The 19,808-nt window shown below is 34.0% G+C and overlaps 1 protein-coding gene across 3 annotated transcripts in view; it reads right to left on the reverse strand.

The window, feature by feature from the left end:
• Positions 1-19,808, reverse strand: part of Nos (Nitric oxide synthase) — a 78,229-nt gene that overhangs the window by 52,319 nt on the left and 6,102 nt on the right. For 2 of the 3 annotated variants that reach the window (XM_066392002.1, XM_066392004.1), the window contains exon 2: positions 14,934-15,261. In XM_066392002.1, coding sequence (XP_066248099.1) covers positions 14,934-15,110 — 177 coding nt within the window. In that variant the 5' untranslated portion in view covers positions 15,111-15,261. Of the gene's footprint in view, positions 1-181; positions 415-14,933; positions 15,262-19,808 lie in introns of those variants that run through there. The other variant, XM_066392003.1, reaches the window with a different exon arrangement.

Consider the following 19,808-nt stretch of genomic DNA (forward strand, 5'->3'; position numbering starts at 1 on the left):
CGTCAAAAATGATTCCTCTTCTTGCTTTACTGGGGACCGAAACATATTTCTCGGTAGTTAAGGGATCATAATCTCAATAATTAATAAGTTAAATGTTCATACCCTTCGAGTTTAAAATAGCGACCAAGGTCCCGTTTAATTAACTCACGATAAAAATTTAAAAAATATATAAAGCACTTACATTATCAACCCTATTGTTCAACGTGTCATACAGGTCCGATTCGCGATTAGCGTGATTTTTCATACAAAGGGCTCGCCCTTTGTTTTTCCTATTATTCGCACAAGCCAGTATGTCCTCCATTATAACTTTTGTTCAACTTCAAAATATGCACGAACTTGAATATGAGCCAATTACTTGAGGGCTGAACACGACGCCGAAAGTCCGGTCTTTTCACCACGAAGACAATATCGATAAGATTGATTTAAACCGCCATGCAAAGCTTTTATACAGTATGTGTAAACAAAATTAGTCATACACACCATCTGAGCAACGAGGAGGAAACCGGAGACTATCGGAGGATATATATGTGTTTGGTCTTCGTTATCGTATTTTAGTGATAAGCTCGGTAAAAATTCTTGGAGATTAAGACAATCACGATCACGAGACAATTCAAAAACAGATCGTTTACAATGAAAGACCATACTTGTATGAGAATTATTATGCAATTCTTTATCCTCATTTAAGGGGAATAAATCGTTAAAACTTTGAAGGGGATAAATAGTTATTTATGCTACAAATGCAGTACGCGACTTCCTACAGTGCCAGTTTTTAGCGGACAAGGCGAAGTCTTGAGCTGAATTTGGAGAGAGTTAAGGACTACTCAGGTTAATGAAATCGTAAAACATGGAGCCTGACCTCAAAAATATATCACCCTGTGGAAAAAAAAATAAAAATTCAGAGGCATCTCACTTTCAGTAGAAAAGAAAAACCTACAGGGTAATAGCGATAAAATAGTAAAGAATTTCATAAACGAACTGCGATTCATGAAAATCAGTTTGGATTCTAACTGAGCACTCTGGACTAAGACCTCAGCTGTCCTAAAAAGTCACACAAAGTGAGTAGTTACATAATTTGTATTATACTATTTTAAGTGAAAGATAGGGAAATATTTAGCGGCAGGAGTTCCGCAAAACTCCATCTCCGGTCTAATCCTATGAATCTTCTGCAATGAAGTAGCTAGTGATGATGCAACTAGAGACTGGACATCAAATTGTGCATTAAGCTTTCGCTGATGATTCAACTTTTTTAAAGCCATCGTCAATTGATCCACAAATTCTTGAGGCATCAAGAACCAAATTTGGAAAATCATTGGTAAGAAATTTGTCAAAAAAAGAGGTGATCCTCAAATTTTAAAAATTTTCGAAAAATTTTTGTTCCTTAAGCAATCACCAAATTCATGGAGCTCAACCATGGATCAAAGATGATTTTATTCCATTAGATAGAATAACTACCATTGTTACATATTTTAACAATTTATTATAGTACCTGAACATACCGCACCTCACACTTGGAACAATCATTTGTTTAAATCATCTTTCGCAGAACTTTGTTAACCTTACTCATGCAATATAAATACAAGTCACGTGCCGGTGTATGGACTGTCGTAAATAAAGTCAGATGGATTCCCAAGGGAATCGTTTACAGTTTATTTTGGAATTTCGTCATTAATAAGTGGATTTCACTTTCTAGGTTTACCACAAACAGGAGAGAAAATACCGGATCGAAACAAGGTGGAGAGAAACCGCAAATTACAATAGCAGGATGTCAGGGGTGTGGCTGTAGCAGTTCATTTCAACGGGGGAATTGATAGGGTAAACGCAAATGAATGCGCAAAATATCTAAAACTCATTTCAAGAAATAATACAAACTATTCTGGTCATCCAGTTACTGGGATAAATCTCTCCACATCTGGCAACATGGCAGCATTATTTTGTTTAAAATGTCGTAATTCAATTATTGTATTCATGTTACGTCAAATATTTTCCTGTCAAATTCTATGCAATTATGCCATATTTGGTAATATGTCTACCATTAATATTTATTCAGAAGCATTCCATCTTGCAACATTTCCACCTCGGTAATTTTATTGAAAACAGCGTATGGATCTCGTTAAGGGTAATAGATACAGATTGGTTAAGTGGGAGAAACGTTGCGCATTCAAGAGAATAGTTTAAGGGGCAAATAGATCTATAAAATTATTTTCAATTTTTCTGTTATTTAGAAAAAAATTAAATTTTCCGCTTAAAAAGTCCCTGTTACTCGTCCATTGAAGTTTTTTATGTCTCAGCATGACAGTCTTGGTGTGATGCTATGATATTTCGGTACTCAAGAATGATCATCAACTGAACACCAACATCCACATCTCTTGCATGTTGCAGCTGAGATTTTCAGGGACATATTTACTGTAGTAGTTTCCAAAGTTTTAAGAACCCTCCTTCACACTTCTTCCATTTCAAAGGTAAGTCAACAAACGTGATCTGTGACGTAGCTCCAAAGGAAATAATCAAATGGGGTAATGTCCGGCGAACGGGCTGGCCAAGGACATTCTGAGGGGGTGCTTATCTATCTTGCAGGAAATCTATTTAATAGATATCCCTGCAAATTTCTTGCATTACGTGCTGGTGTGCTATCTTAGAGGAAATAACAGTAATGTATTAAGGCCAATGAAAGAGATAAAGGGTGATATGTTGAGTAGTGATCAATCAATATTTCGCCTCCACTGTATCTATTATCGTTTACGAGATCCCCATGCTGCACATCCTTATCTTGGACATACTGCATTATACAAAATCTATTGTGTAAGAAAGTTTGCGCAATTTCCCACCAAAATGTGTTTATCCTCAAAGACTTTTTGCGGGATATTGCTGGTCTAGACAGTTGTTATATACTGATGAAACATTAAAAAAATAAAGCTTAATTGAGCTTCTGAAATTTTATCAAGTTTAATAACATTAATGATAACAAAATTCATGTGCTATCTATGACGTGATGTTCGATTTAAGCAAGAAAACAAAATCACGAGTACACATATCGTCACATGACTTCTTGTATAACAAGAAATGTAGGTTGTAAGATAACAGCTCATGTGATTCTGTATGTGATAGCCCCCGCTTAATGAGGTACTTAGTTCCGAAATTTCTAATCAAAAAACCAAAAAATAAATATTTGTATTGGAAAATTTAGGAAGGATCGAATGTTTTGACTTAAAACCATATTTTTGTCGTCTGCCAGTGAGAGTCAAAAACCCGCCTAACTAACATTCCCTTCCCTTACACTTTATATCCACTTTCCCGAATTTAAAAGGTGTTTAATAAGGCGCTTGAAAAGTTTTCATCTGGATATGTAGGTTCAATGTTCGGCTGCAGCTAAGATTGTTACTTCAGAAACTTAAAACCTAAGGTGTCTACTAACTGCTCGTAATCAATTCAAGTTTATAGTGAGGAAGCCCAAAATTTAATAATAATTAGAAACGTGCTTCATGGGCATGTGTGCAGATTACTTGGACATAAATCTTATAATGTTTAATAAAGTACTTCAGAAAAATTGTATGTGTTGCCGATTAGGGAATTCCATGGTTCAGATCTCTGATGAGTTAACATAAAATTTATGGATATTAATCTTCACCTATTCTGAAAAGCTGGGATTTTTTCATTTTGTTACTCACTCGTCTTAAAATCTCGAAAATCCGAGGTTATACTAATAATAAGTTTCATCTAATATGAAAACAATTATTGCGAGCAATAAAGGAATATTGTAAATGTAATTACTACAACCGCACAACAAAAATGATTAACTGCAAAATTGGCTTGGCAGTTCAAGAACTTCATTACCATGATAATAAGATCAAATTATTTTAAGGTTTTGTTTGATTATCTAAGCTATCTCTGTTGATTGTCTTCGCTTTCTATTAATGCATCCGTCCTTGAGAGCCGTTTTGTTCTGGCTTCCGTAATGCAAACTCTTCGAAATAACGTCAAGCTAAAATATCACCTGTCTTCAATACAAATTACCTCAAATGACAAAAAAATCCATCTTTTTCACCCCTTAAACCTGGCACGTATCAAATTCTGAATTTTCGACGATTTCCTTTCCTCAATAAAAATTAGATCTTAGCTTAGTCAAAGCACCATCCCTAAATAGGCCCCTATAGAGGAACGCAAAATATAATTTTACCTAAAGGAAAGTAAGTAGTAACTGCGTATATGAGACATATCTACTTTAGACAATAATTGGGGAATTTTCTTCGAGTTTCTACAAGTTTCTCTAGCTCCACAATATGCCGTTATATTTAGCTGATACTTAAAAGTATGAAAATCGGCAAGATGGTAACCCAAATGGGTCTTAGAAAACTATAAAAACTAAAAAACTATAAATAACGAAAGAGGGAGAAAGTCAAAAAACAGACTTAAAGAAATCTAGAGCAATTTTACAATGACATGCACAGCAATTTCTAAAATTTCAAAAGGTCTCTCTCTATTTGGCAACACACATCGATCACTCTTTCACATGCCTTGATGTTGGCAAATTTTATTTGAAGTTCACATCTTCTTTAGAATTTCACAGGAATGTTTTTAGTTGCAGTTGTTCGCTCTAATCTGTATCATTTAAGATCATGGAGTCTTGCAAATGCAGTATAAGTCATCTTCATCGAACTAACAGAGATAACACAATGCAAGTTTATGCAGGATCATCCATAACTATTTGGTACAATCTCAGATCTACCTTATTTTTATACCTGAAGAATGTTACCTAGCGGATTCGCTGGAGCGACTTTAGATACTTTAGCATATGATTTAGTGATAGGAGTGATTCAAATGGGCGACCGACTTGTAAATACACTTGAGAGTCTATTCCGTATTCTGAGTAGTAAAACGTTCCTCAGAAAAACCTTGAAATGGTGGGTTTCAGTTCAACTTGCATATGCCGGTATAAAATCGAACCCTTAGCTTATTCGGGTTCTATTGGCATTGCTTTGATCTGACTAGATGAAAGCCCCACGACTGAGCGAACTTTCTAGGATTATACCGTGCGGTTCTAAATTGTCCCTGTCGTTAACTTTTTAATAAATTATTATTTTTCAAAAATTCAAAAGCAGCATTAAATAGGAGAAAAAACATTATCTTTCGATGTTTGGTTATTTTTTTAAATTTTCTCACCTCGCCAGTAAGGCAAATACCAGATTTTTTAAATTGAAACATGGGTGAACTGACACCTCTAATTAAATATCTTTCAAAATTACATTCAATTGTGTATTCGATTCAAAATCTATCAATTAGATTTATCTATCGAATAGCAGGTAAATAATGAATACTTGTTTGCTGATAGGAAATTGGTTCGTTTTCCATTATGTGCTCACAGCCAAGTCTTTATTTAAAAAAAAATTAATTCATAAATAAAAATAATCAAAGACTATTTGTGAGGACTAAATCAAAAATAAACCAATTTTCTATCAACAAACAAGTTTTTTCATTGTTGCATACTATTTAACCTTTACTGGCGCAGAAATCTGAAATTAAATATTCCCCAAGTGGCGCAAAGAATTTTTTGTTTTAATATTAGGGTTCTATTAAGGTTGATTGCTATAAATGGTCAAATAGAAAGTTACATATGTCCTTTTTACTCAAATAATATACAGGGCGTTTGAAAAAATAGGCGGTTAAAATTATGTAAGTCCGGAGCGCAGGTACTTAATTAAATATCAGAATGATTTTGCATATGTGGCTCAAAATTTGATTTACCGCCGGGCTAATGATTGAAAATGGTAATCCATTTTATCGACCACGGTCGCCATAAGAGTTAACTGAGTTTGTATTGCATTTTTTTATCGAATTGATACCTATTTTTCTCAAAAACTAATCAATAAATTTTGAATCGCAACACACCAATAAATGACGTTTCAAAATATTTTTAATTTGAGGTATAACTTGACCCATGTTTCAATTTAAAAGATCGGCCATTTTGCTGTACCGGTGAGGTAAGCAACATTTAAAAAAATAACCCAACCTCAAAAGATAGTATTTCTTTTATCCTGTTTAAGGTTTCTTTTGAATTAAAAAAAAAATCATTTTTTAAAAATTAACAGGAGGGGAGGGGGGTTACAATTTAGAGCCGCACGGCATATGTTGAGTGATCCTATTGTCTACGGTTAACAACACAGGCAATAGGTGCAGGGCACCATGTTGCGGATTTGCATCGATGATAGATTTGACTGGAGCCCCATATCGACTCTCAGTGCAAAAGGCTGTCTACAGCATTATTCGCTCTGAAACGGTTATAGTGTTGTCGGTATTGAAAAGTGTTTGCTTCGGATTATCCCAATTGAGGTTGCAGTACGTGATTGCTTCAGGCACGCTTTGAGAATGTTCAGACTGCTCCAAAAATTCAAAAAGGTCGATCGAATAAAAATCTTCTTATGATGATGGTTTATTTCGAATCCACCTAATCAGTAGAGTCGAGGATCAAATCAGTTAGTACCACGTTTATATTTTATTTGGATGAGCGGGAGCAGTAAAAATTGTGTATGTCAATGAGAACTTACGTGCATACTATGGGATCTTTAAACGAATTTTGCGGTTCTTTTCAGAAAAAAATCAGACTTTGTATGGAAACCGATTACCAGCTCCGCCAGAGTAGGTCAACAGCTCTTGAAATTGCCTCGTCACCCTTTCGTTATGAGACCGTTTATTCACAAAGCAGCAGACGCATGAAAGGTGGATTTTTATAATGGCTGATTTTGAGTTATTTTCCGCAATATGTAAAATAATTTTTGTTAGAAAATACTGAGTCGTAATTGTTCAAAACCCACTGAAAAGAAAACTCTTGAAGTGTGTTCTTCGCAAAGAAAATGATCCCATTATTCGTGTTTACGAATGTATGAAATTCTTGACAAATTGGAAAGCGATAAGGCTGCTAAGAGACAGTAGATTCCATACATTTTAAGGCACAAATAATGGCATCACTTTATCTCTGAATTTTTTTCCCCCAAAGAACTTTCAGGTGTGTGATAGAGCAACACAGTTGAAAATCTGCCAGGACCAAGAAAGTTCCAACAAAAACATAAGGGTAAGGATTAAGTTTGTTTTTCCTTTAGAAAAGACACCCTTTTGCGCTGTAAAGTGAACGTCTAATAAATAAATCTCGGCTCCGTTTTTATGGCCCCAAAAGAGAATACTTTAAACTTGTATATAGGGTCCCTAACTAGCCGATTTCCATGGGAAAATATTCCAAGGTGCTATTTACATATGCGATCCTGAAAAGTGTCCTTCAATAAAAAATATTTCATATTTTCGAGGCAGTTTACGAGAGTGGCATACGAAGCACCTGATGTTTCTTCAGCCTTAAAAATGTTATTGTTTGGACGGGAGTTTTTAGAAATGATTGATTCATCTAACTGCTGTTTGTGTTTCCAAGTTGCAGACTGAATTAGGGTCACTAAGCATTTCGGAAAACTACAAAGCAGCGGATTATCAAAGATTTCCCCTTGGCTGACCGCTTTGGAAAGTACTTGCTTTTGCTTACAATTTCCCTTAATAAATGGAAGTTCGCACAACCCTATATCATTTTGCTACCGAAACAGTCAAGCGAAACGTGGGACACGACGCTCGTTTTGCTGATAAATATGTTCCTCCTTTATTTTCGTACTCCATTGATTGGCGCCCTTCTTATAGCCCCCATATTTTCCGTTGTTAACTCAGCGGGCCACAAGATAAATTTGTATTTCTTTGTCGGGAAATCTGAAGAAATCCAATCGGGAAATGACCTTCTAATGACACTTTTACGTCATTGAAAGATCGCCTGAATTTAGAGATGTGTACCAATTTACGGAAATTGAAAGACTGTAGGTTGAGGAAAACTCTAACTTGGATTTGGTTTTATGGTTTTAATTCGGGCAATCGAGCAGTGTGGGGGTGAAATATATAATGGTGTTAATCGTGTTGGCAAGCCAACTGTAAAATTTGGGTTGTGGAATTAACAAATGGATCAATATCGCTTATTATATCAATTATGTTTTCTCGTAATTAATTACTCCGATGTTCCCAGCAGAAAAATAATTTAAGCCAACTTTGTCCCCATGTTTCGTTTTCGCTCGAGAACTGAAATGCGACGGAGTAGGGACCTTAAATTACAATCGATAAATTTTATTATTATTTATCAGATTCTATAGTTCATAGTCGTGGGACTAAGCTTGGCTATTTACTGGTAATTATCAAAGTTTTAACAATTCATAATTGAAGTTCAAGTTATCTTTCCATTATACTTTCCCACTACAAAAATTCTACTTAGGAACATATCTAGTAGGAGTAGTAGTCTTGGTAATTCTACATAAGAGTAGTATATTACAAATTCGTGCCAAGATAAGGACGAGAAACTGCATATTACGCCTACTATTAATTAAAACAGTTTGATTGAAAAATGAAAACATTTATGCTACAACAACTGCACCATTTGCCTCAAATCAATGTACAGCGCTGTAAGCTGTAGCGTCTGTAAAAAGTTTGTAATACGTTTATAACTTTCATAAACCAGATATTAAAAAAATCCTTAAAAACCTACAATTTCATTTTAGAAAGGGCATTTAACGTATTCAATTTAACGTATATCAAAAGAATATTATTTTCGATATTCAAATTTTTCACCCCCATTCCTTTCTACTTCCCAGCTACCTTTTTATTTTCAAACGGAAAGGTACCCATTGAAGTATATGAAATGAAAGGTAATTTAATAAGGGATTCAACGATATACTCAAAACTGAAATTGGATCTATAGTTTCCTTAATAAAAATAGAAAAAAGTCCATACCCTAAAAATGTTAAAAATTTTAATCTTTGCTTCCTAGATAGACAATCCATTCTTATATCACTTTGAAAGAAAGCCAAAAAATGACAATAAGATATAGATATTCTAAATCATCTTCAGTGTAAACAATTGTTTAGACACAAAATATTTTGGGTTTCGTAGCACTCATTAGTAGTTGAATTCATTTGTTAGGCATCTACCACAGTTAGAATATCATAAAAATGGATCCTTTATCTACGAAGCAAAAATTGAAATATTAATCTTTTTCGGGTATAGAGATCGCAAAAAAACTTACGAAGAGATGTGTCTCATATTTAATAAGGAACATCCAGAGCGACTTATTGATGGAAGTGTGGTTTGTCAGATTAATATAAAATTTCAATAAACTGGAAGATTAAAAGCTCCTCATAAATGTGAAAGACCTCGAATAGCAACTGGCGGCGATAAAGCACTAGATATTTTTTTATCTATCGATGAAAATCCCATGCAGGCTACTAGCAAACTTGCCGATGAATTTAACGTATCTGCAAAATCACTAAGCACTCTTTTAAAACGGAAAAATTTCATCCATACAAAATTTCTCTTAACCAAGAATTGACGAATGACGCTTTTGATCGCAGAATGGAATTTTGTGAATTGATGCAAGAAAACGGCACTCAGGATAATAGGTTCTTTTCTAGAATTTTATTTCCGGATGAAGCAACATTTTGCTTAAATGGATCTATTTATCGGCATAATTGTCGCTACTGGTCTACAGATAATCCTCGTTGGATGCAAACTCTGCATACACAACATCCGTAAAAACTCAATATATGGATGGGTAATAATCGGCCACCAGTTCATCGGTCCATTTTTCACAGAGGGGAACTTAAACAACGCATTACACTTATACTTATTGCAAATCGAAATAGTTCCATCAATCACCGCAATTTTTCTTGGAGAAAATGGAAAACAAGTTGCCAATAATATTTGGTTCCAACAAGATGGTACACCACCACATTATGCTATGACTGTGAGAGAGTATCTTGATGACCTTTTCCCTAGGAGATGCATCGATAGAAGAGGCGCAATAAAATGGCCGTCACGATCTCCAGATCTTATGCCCCTCGATTTTTTTTGTGTGGTCACTTAAAAAGTTAACCACAAAATTTAAATGATTTAGGTCTTGGAATTCAAACAGAATTAGAATTATAATAATAACAGAAGCAACACCGAATAATTGCACAAAAGGGTTCGAGAAACGAATGAGTCATTGCCAAATTGTTACTGGAGCCCAATTTGAGCATTTATTGTAGGAATTTCAATTTTGTTTGATATAATAGTAAGTAACTTTATTTTGTATCTAATAATTTTATTTTTAAAAGAAACTGTAGATTCAATTTTAATTCTGAGTATACCGTTGTATCCATTATTGAATTACTTTTCATTTGATACATTACAATGGGTACCTTTCCATTTGAAAATAAAAAGTTAGTAGAAGTAGCTGGATAGGAGTGAAAAATTTAAACATGGAAAATATTCCATTAAATGCTTTTTTTAAATAAAATTATACGTGTTTAAGCATTTTTAAAAAATATCAGGTGTATGAAAGTTATAAATGTATTGCAATACTTTTTACAAGCGCTGTAAATTCATAGATAATCATTAATTAAAAGCAAGTATCAAACCTAGATAAACTGTCCTAGCTGTGCCTTATTACAAAAAAGATATTCATAAGGGTTGTCCAAAATTCAAAAAATAACTCCATTTAAGCTACGAGAAAACAAGAGCAGATGACAAATAAAGTGCTGCATACTTAATAAAGTCTAGAATAAATTAATTAATTGGAGTACAGCCAAGTCCAAAATGTATTAACCGAAGCTCTAATGAAGTCCCAAAATATAATAGAATTTATATTACAAACTCAGCCTTACAAAAAAGGTCAGAATAAATCATTTGGAAGATAGCCATACAATATTATGATATTTTAAGTGCGAGAGGTGACAAAATTAGGTAAAATATTGTCACTGCTAGTTTTGTTGCGCGTGCCAGAGGAAGGCCAGAACAGCAGGAAATAATACCCATAGAAGATGTATAAAACCATAATATTAGGTGTACAACTTTGCTTCCGCCGTTTTTGAATAGATGTATGTAGCGGTAAGTAATGATCGAAATAAATAACCCCATGTGGGCATGCAGGAGCCTTGGGCACCTGTTAACATAACCTCATAAAAATATTAGTCTATTTGTGTCTTCATCATAAAGTTATTCGCAATTGAAAATGTCAGTGTACGAGCCAAATTCTCGTCATTTGCGGGAGGTTTTACTTTTCTGCTTCAATATGAAGAAATCTGCTGCTGAGGCTCATCGAATGCTCTCAGATACTTATGGGGAAGCCACTATTAGTGAAAGGACATGTCGTGAGTGGTTTCAGCGCTTCAAGAACGGTGATTTTCACGTCGAAGACCAACATAGCGGTGGAAGAAAGAAGGTTTTCCAAGATGCGAACTTGGAAGCATTACTTGACGAAGACTCGTGTCAAAGTCAACAAGAATTGGCACAATCATTGGGAGTGACTCAACAAACAATCTCAAAACGCCTCAAAGACATGGGAATGATTCAGAAGCAAGGATATTGGGTGCCGTACGAGTTGAAACCAAGAGATATTGACAGGCGTCTGTTCGCTTGTGAACAGTTGCTTGCAAGGCAAAGACGGAAGGGATTTCTGCATCGTATTGTGACTGGGGACGAGAAATGGGTTCATTACGATAATCCCAAACGCAAAAAGACTTGGGGATATCCCGGCCATGCTTCCACGTCGACGGCCAAACCGTCTATTCATGGTTCCAAAATCATGCTCTGTATTTGGTGGGATCAACTCGGCGTAATATATTATGAGCTGTTACAACCAACTGAAACAATCACAGGTGCTCTTTATCGAACCCAATTAATGCGTTTGAGCCGAGCATTGAAAAAGAAACGGCTGCAATACAACGAGAGACATGATAAAGTGATTTTGCAGCACGATAATGCTCGACCCCATGTTGCGCAAGTGGTCAAGAAATACTTGGAAACATTGAAATGGGAAGTCCTACCCCACCCGCCATATTCTCCTGACCTAGCTCCTTCTGATTATCACTTGTTTCGATCCATGGCACATGGGCTAGCTGACCAACACTTCCGGTCTTATGAAGAAGTAAGAAATTGGATAGAATCGTGGATCGCTTCAAAAGATGTCCAATTTTTTCAACACGGGATTCGTATGCTGCCCGAAAGATGGGAGAAAGTAGTGGCCAGCGATGGACAATACTTTGGATCCTAAAGGTATAATTAGTTTTTTACAATAAAATCGCGAAATTCGGAAAAAAAACGGCGGAAGCAAAGTTGTACACCTAATATTATCTGCCACGTAAATAGTATGAAGGTCGATATTCGTAAAAATGTAAAAAATATTAACAGACAACGAAAGTTAAATTTCCAGACAAATTGAGAGATTTTGTACAGGGCCAAAATTGGTTTTGATTTAATAATGTTTTGATGAACTTCATTTTTGTACAATCACGAAATGTTTTTCTTATGGTAAATCGCTGAATGGACTGGTCCTTAAAATTTGGGACTATATTACGTCTCTTATTAACATCTCTTTGCAATTGTTTGACTTTGTCATGTTCCTTAATGGTAAGAAATTTGATGAAGAAAAATTTACTTTATTTCAGAATTGAATTCCCTTCCAGAGCTTTTAAATAATAATAATAAAGAGAGATAATTGATGCATCTCAAGTTTTTTAAATTAAATGCGCACGTTAATTGAAGTACTGAATCTATTTCATTTGCATGGCCCTCACTATACAGGGTGTAACACATCATCATAAGGATATTTCAGGGAGTGATGGTACTCTGCACAATATTATAATAAAAAAAAAAGATAATAGACCCGTGGGTAAAAACGCACCATTTATAATATTGAGATAAGAGTGTTTATATTTCCCGTATCTTAGAAACTAAAAGAGATCAGACCCCTGCTTGTGCTTCCTCATAGAGCTGCTACAGAAGATTAACTCGATATAAATTTTATTTAATTTTATTGAAGTATTATTATTTTTATTTAGAATTATCCTAACAATCAGACTCAAATGGACAATGAGAAATTTCCATATGCAACCCATTAATTTTTTAATGGGTATGCATGTATTCCCAGCTGCAAAACGTGTTGATTGGAAACATTTCGCTCTGATGAGCGTTTTTCCCGATGTATATCAGATGTGAACAGACAAAACGGTTTAATTTTCCCACCAAAACAATCTTTTTCCATAGAACAATCATACCACCTGTCGGGCACAAATATGTGCTTATTTGGCTCGTTTAGTGCAGAGTTGTCAGTGATTCAATTTTGGTCACTTAAATTGCAAACCGATTACTGTGTCTTCTCGATAGATTCGTTGTATGAAATTGTAGCTTGAAAAGGAAATGATATTTAGGCCTTTAGGCTTTTGCAAAAGGACCAAAGCCATCCAATTAAGGATTAAACGTATATATCCACAGTTAGGCTACGATACAACTAGTTATACAGGGTTTGCCTTTGGGAGCTCACACAATCCATATATGGAAAATTACGTCTTTATTGTATTTTTGAAGTTTGCATTTTTATTTCGTGGAAAAAAAAACTCCTACTCAAAAATGACTCATTATGAATTAAAAAAAAAACAAAGAATCAAAATAAACCTTAAGTAACTTGATCATGCAAAAATAATCTGATGTATCTATTTTCTATGCCATATAAGTTAGTTTATAGTTTTTTTCAATTAACTCAAAAACTATTCATTTTTTATACTTATGATGTATATCATATTTGTTCATTTTTTTTACCAATTTAATGGTGCAAAAATAATCGTAGGGTGCTGTTAAATAAAAAGTTTTTTTAATTTAAAAATCTAAATTTCAATAATTATTTTCACACACTTTTTCAAATATCTTTCTTAATTCTTTAATTGTTTGTAAAAATCTGTTAATTTTTCAGTATTTTACAATTTATTTAATCAATTTATGTCAAATACAATAGTTTTGTAAATAATTGAGTTTTAGTAGAGCTCTAGAAGTGTCGAAAAAGTCGTAAAAATCAAAATAAATTAAAAACAGTTAAAAATCAGTGTATTATGAAATTTATGCTTATTTTTGGCACAAAAAACATTTCATTAATAAAACTGTCATGTTCTATAAAAAAAATGAAGTAAGGATCGGTTTCTGGCTTAACCAGAAGTCATATCAGGTTGAAAATATTTTTATAATATCAGATTTTGTTCCATGAAACAAAAATATAAACTTCAAAATTGCAGTAAACTTGTAATTTTCCATGTACGGATTATATCAGCTCCTAAAAGCGAACCCTGTATAAATCGCCATTTTAGACCAACAGTAAAAACAATATTGTACTCTTTTTTTGGGGAAGAAAGTCAGGCATGAAATTCCACATACCACGCTAAACAGCAGAACCCAAAAAAGGTAGTTTTTATTTGAAAAAAAGCTTCAAATGTTTTCAATCATTTTTATTCAACTGATTCAGCGGATTCCCAAGCTTGCAAGGTATTTTAGAATGGTTTTAAAATGCATGTTAAAGCAAACTCGACTAAAATCGGATGTTGTGATACCTAAATAATATCGTATTTTGCATTGTAACGAATCAACCTATTTTAGGTCATTATTCACTTGACCTGCAACTTTCCAGTACTTCAGCTACCCTTCGGCTTCGCCAAAATTCATATGCTTCAAAAACATAAACCTGACAGTTTATCTAATTATTTATTCCTTTATAGGGGAAAAGGTTGAAGTTCGGAACATTAACGGGCTTTCTGTATTTTTCAATTAAGACTTGGGAACATTAGCGAGATTAATTTTGAATTATTTTATTAGAAAATTACTAATTAATTAAAAATATGCGGTAAATAGTTTTATAATGTGCAGGAAAACTAAAAACAGAGGTAATGCACGAGGGAATTTTGCTAATACAAAAATGGATAAATTAACGAAGTTAAAAAATGAATGGTGGAAAAAAAATGGAAAAGTTTGAGATCTGCCCATAGAGTTTTTGAATAATTTCACGTCAAGCGTGTATCTAAATTCTCATTACAGATTTTTTTGACATTAATGTATTGAAAACTCACCTCACATTTCCTGACATGGAGGGAATCAAACGCTTCAGACTTGCTGATTATATTCTTCAACCGTATTGGCTTCCTCGAATTGGACACCAACGAACAATGGTTGTTTCCAATTTTATCCAGTAGATCACTGGACGTTAACTTATGGTTGTTGTCTATCATTGACATAGTATCACCCATTTAATTTCTGAATTTGGTCCGCGTGTCAAGAGTACCTCGGCCAAAGCATAGTAACTCCGTTGGATGGAATTAAACGGTATTCATTCTTGAAAGAGCGTTAGCAATTAGGACTGAGTGAAATTTCTTCCCGGCATCTTTTCGTATGAGTAATCTGAAATAAAAGAAAAAATTATATTGATTTATGACGTAGAAATCGATTACTATTGTGAAATTATCAGGGGTATTTATTAAAACCGCAAATTGAAAAGATACTTGGATTGAAATAATAACTCAATTTACGCCTGACTTTGGCAGTGCAATTTAAAAGCTAATAGGTTCCGTGTTTTAGTCGCTGAAGGCAATTGTAATGGAGTTTCTGTTGGTCTGAATAGAGCCATATGTGGCAATGTGACAAAGCTTTATCACCTCTGGAAAAAAAATTGCCATTAATAATGCTACGAAATCTCTGTTCAAACCCTTAAAAAATTCTTTTGAATAACTCATTTAGAGTTTCAAAGAAGTGTTCCAAATTGATCTTAATTTGATTTAAAGATTACCCAAGCAAAAATTAACAATCATTACAAATTAAAAGTTTTCAATTAAAAAGCAGAGCTAAAGAGGTCTGTCTTCACATCGATTTCTGAAATTTCGTATCTAGAACTTTGCATGTATGGGTGAAAGTTAAATACATATATTTTCCAGTATAATTTGAGTTTGGGTGAAATCTGTGAGCTTAAATAAATTGAAGGTTATTAAATGGGTAGTAGGGCCCCTTTTGGATATACCAAATCGTTTAAGAGCCCATTTCCAAAACCTATAATCGGGGGGGTTAAAGCTATTTCCCATGCATTAGAATTGATTATACCGCGATCCAGAAACTGAAAATTCTCTAGCTTAAGTCAAATTTCTAACTAAAATATCGATATTTTGACGGTTTCTCCATTCAGGATCAATGAAAAACAAAAAAGGTTTCAACTAAAAAAGAATAAAAACTTAACTAATTTCGAAGTTTTGATGAGCTGCGACCCCTACTAAAAGACTTCGGTTGAAACCTAAAGCTTTCAGGATTCAGCCCGTTTCCTATAAACTGGGACAAAAAAGCAGTTTTACGGTTTCGCCATTACACACCTCCAGGGAGAGAAAATAGTCTTTTCAATGCTATAAAAAAAAAGCTACAATACCATCTAGTCGCAATTCTAGTTGCTATTAAATTTTCACTGTAATTATCAGCATTTTTTCTTTCATCCACTTCTTATTGATTGGGAAAACCATGTAATCTGACTAGTTCTCCATTAAAGAGAAAGTGAAAGAAATGAAATTTCGTTTTGACGGTTTCTCCATTTCAAAAGCAGTGCAACAAAAACACTTTAAATAAAACAAATAAAAAATTTCCAGACTTAGACGAGATGCCACTTCCTGTAGAAAATATCATTGAACTAAAATTTTGAGAATTTTTACTCTCATCGATTTTTGTACCATTTTTCCAATAAAGCAACAGTAAATTAAAAATAGGAAATTTTTCAATTTTGACAAGCACCAGCAACAAAGTCTTAAAAAATCTACCACTGAAATTGTCAAAATTTATGAATCTTTAGAATTTTTTTAAAAATTTTTGAAAATATCAGAATTCATGCCAGTTTGTAGATATTTCAAAACTGAGTTAACACAAACTGCACTGTTTTATCTTAAACCGTTGACGAATTGAAGCCACTGAAAGCGTGAAAAATAGAAAATTTTATGCACAATTATCTTAAAAACTGTAAAATATGCACAAACTTGTAAAAATGTGAGATATGGTATATGAGGTAAATGAAATGATTCCTAGAAAATACAATTTAGAATCGCCCAAAAATACTATCTCTTCACCTTAAATAGATCGGTAGTAATTAAGAACCTTAATTTTCAAATTTTATTAATCTGCGTTTGACGTTTTCTGAGATATTGAGCGGTTTTTATCAAACATTTATTTTTTACACACATCCAATGATATAAAATTTGACGAACTAGTTTCACATTTGACCATTTTTTAACTTCTCAAATAATTCTTTAATTTTTTAGGCAACAACAAACTAATTTAAATTAAAAAAAAAGAACCACAATGACAATGCCAAATAAAGCATTTCCTGGAAAGAACTGTTTACTGACCTGGAAAATTCAAAGTAATGCCCCGTTCAATAGGCTCGGAAAGTGGGGTCGGTTAAGCGCCATTGATTTTGATGGATAAATCAGAAATATCCCAAAGGTGTAAGTCAGAGCTTTTTTCAGTTCGTAGTTATCAAGGACAATAAAGCTCTGAGATTTAGGTGGAAATGAAACAATGAATAATTGCTATTTACTCATCTCTATTACATGCCTCGACGTTGGTAAGTTAGTTTTAAAAACCACAAATTTGTCTTACTCCACTGCTGGATGGCCTAATACCAGAAACGAGAATGAAATCAAGTCTAGGACAATGGAGGGCATAGATAGGTGGTAAGTAGTATAATAGTAAGTAGTTAGTCCAGAATAATGGACTCCCAGATAGTTGGCAAAAGGAACACTGCTTTTATTGTCCGCAAATGACTCTAGGAAGGAAAACTTCTTGAAGGCGTTGGCCAAATTAATTAAAGACAGTAAACGTATACAGTCTTTATTTTACTTCCCCAGAACATTGTTCCAAACAAGCATAAGTCAAGAAGCGAAAAAACGAATGAAATAAAATAAATCAAACAAATGAAACAATCTGGGAATTTCAAATTATCAAATTTAATTATTACTGAAAGCCATATCATACCTTTTCAGGGCTTTTTTCTCCTGATGTGGAAATTTACAGGCTGTTCCTCCCCGTTTTCTCGACTCATACGAAAATAGCAATCAAAAAAGCGATGTATTGAGCTGCTTTCGAATCCCACGAAGTGAATAATCAAGAAAAGACAAAACATAAGGTGAAAACAGATCGTGTCAAGAATTTAAAATGGTCTGAACAACTGAAACAGTCCGGTCAGTTAATAAATCAAAAGACCACGAGAAAAATCGAATTGCCGGCAAGAAGCCAACGAGATGAAGCATGAAGTTCAGGCCTGAGAAAAAAATTCACCAAACAATAAAAATTCAACAACGATACGACCAGTACGTTAACTCGATTCATCTGACCGAAATGAAACGTTTCGTTCTTTTTCTCACAAAGCCGGAAAGCAGAGAGAACATGAAAATTGAGCCAATCGAGAAAGTGTAACAAAATAGAGAAGAAGGGCAACGTCAAACCGTTGAAGTTGACATGACTTAAAATGATTAACGGTTCAGTACGGGCATCTGAAGAACAAAACGAGAAGACAAATTTATTTAAACTAATTAAAGCAGCAAGTAAATGACTTTGTGACCGCAAATGAAATGGTAAGACATCACAACTAAATAGACAACTAAAACTAGAGGGAACAATTGGCTGATGAAATGTAAACAAGACTAGTTAAATGACGTTGAGAAAACGAGGGATCTACAATGAAATTTAGAATAACTGTACGTGTTAAAACTGCTAAACTAGAGGTAAAAAAATGCGAATTCAACAAATATTTATTTCCACGCCTGATACTTTAGAGCCCCAACTAGAGCCTTCTCGAGAAATACTTATGAAGTCAGAGTAAAGGATCTCGAGGGAGTTAACAATGTATGTAATAACTCATTGAACGAAGTTTAATAAAAATATATGAACTTCCGCAATGAAACCAACAACTAAATTAGACAATAGAGTAACAGTAATTCCGCTCACAAAAAGTGGTCGGCAATCGTGTGCGTTAATAGTTGTTTGTATAACAAGGCAGTAAAATTACTCTTAACGCACCAACTTGAAATGTACGCACGAGAGTCATGCGAGGGAGTACGTTAGGGAACTGTTTTGCGAGCGATACAGAGTGTTCCTGAAATATCTGTGCAATGGTTGATAAAAAATAAAGCGTTCTAGGAGAACTTACCTATATCCAGTGTTGCTCTGTTTTCCTCCTGCAGGGCGCCAAAGTTCTCAAATTAATATTGTTTGTTCGAAATAATTGCTAAACATTGTTATCGATTTTCACCAATTTTGGAACTAATAGTTATTACATAAATTGGCGTATTTTGGCGTAAGCGGGATCTTTTTTTAATGTGAGGAAATATTAAAAATGGTGCGGGGTTCCTGAATGAAAGTTCGTATTTTTGTTATTCCCTGTATGAATGACTAAGTTTTTTTCTGCTATTAGCTGATTTTATGTTGAAGATTTTCTTTGTCTTGCAAAATTTTCGCCAGATATACCGTTTTATTAAAGATACTTTACAATTCATCGTATTATTATAGCAGGCCCAATTTGGCCACTCTGAAGTTACTTTTTTAACTATACTTAGTGCATGCTCTAGTAACAATAATAAAAAATTATGTTGCTTATTTTAAATTTCATTCCATGTTACGCTACTCGGATTCAATATATTTATTTTTAAATCAGATCTTTAATAATGTCTACAGCATTGGACTGATCTCCATGGATGATAGAGAAATAGTCGTTACTCTCCTTAAATGTACATGTGAATCGTGCCTTCGCGTAATGAAAATCTACTACCTATTTAATTTCAGACACACTGTGTCATAATAGCAATTTTCGCAACAACAACTCTTTTCTGGTGCAGCTTTTGTTCAATGACTTCTTTACGCTTCCTCTGCCGACTGACTCCAACTAGCAAATATTTGGATCTACATGATTTTTTTTTTATCCA

The sequence above is a fragment of the Euwallacea similis genome, chromosome 7 (genome assembly GCF_039881205.1).
Source record: "Euwallacea similis isolate ESF13 chromosome 7, ESF131.1, whole genome shotgun sequence".
Lineage (NCBI taxonomy): Eukaryota > Metazoa > Arthropoda > Insecta > Coleoptera > Curculionidae > Euwallacea > Euwallacea similis.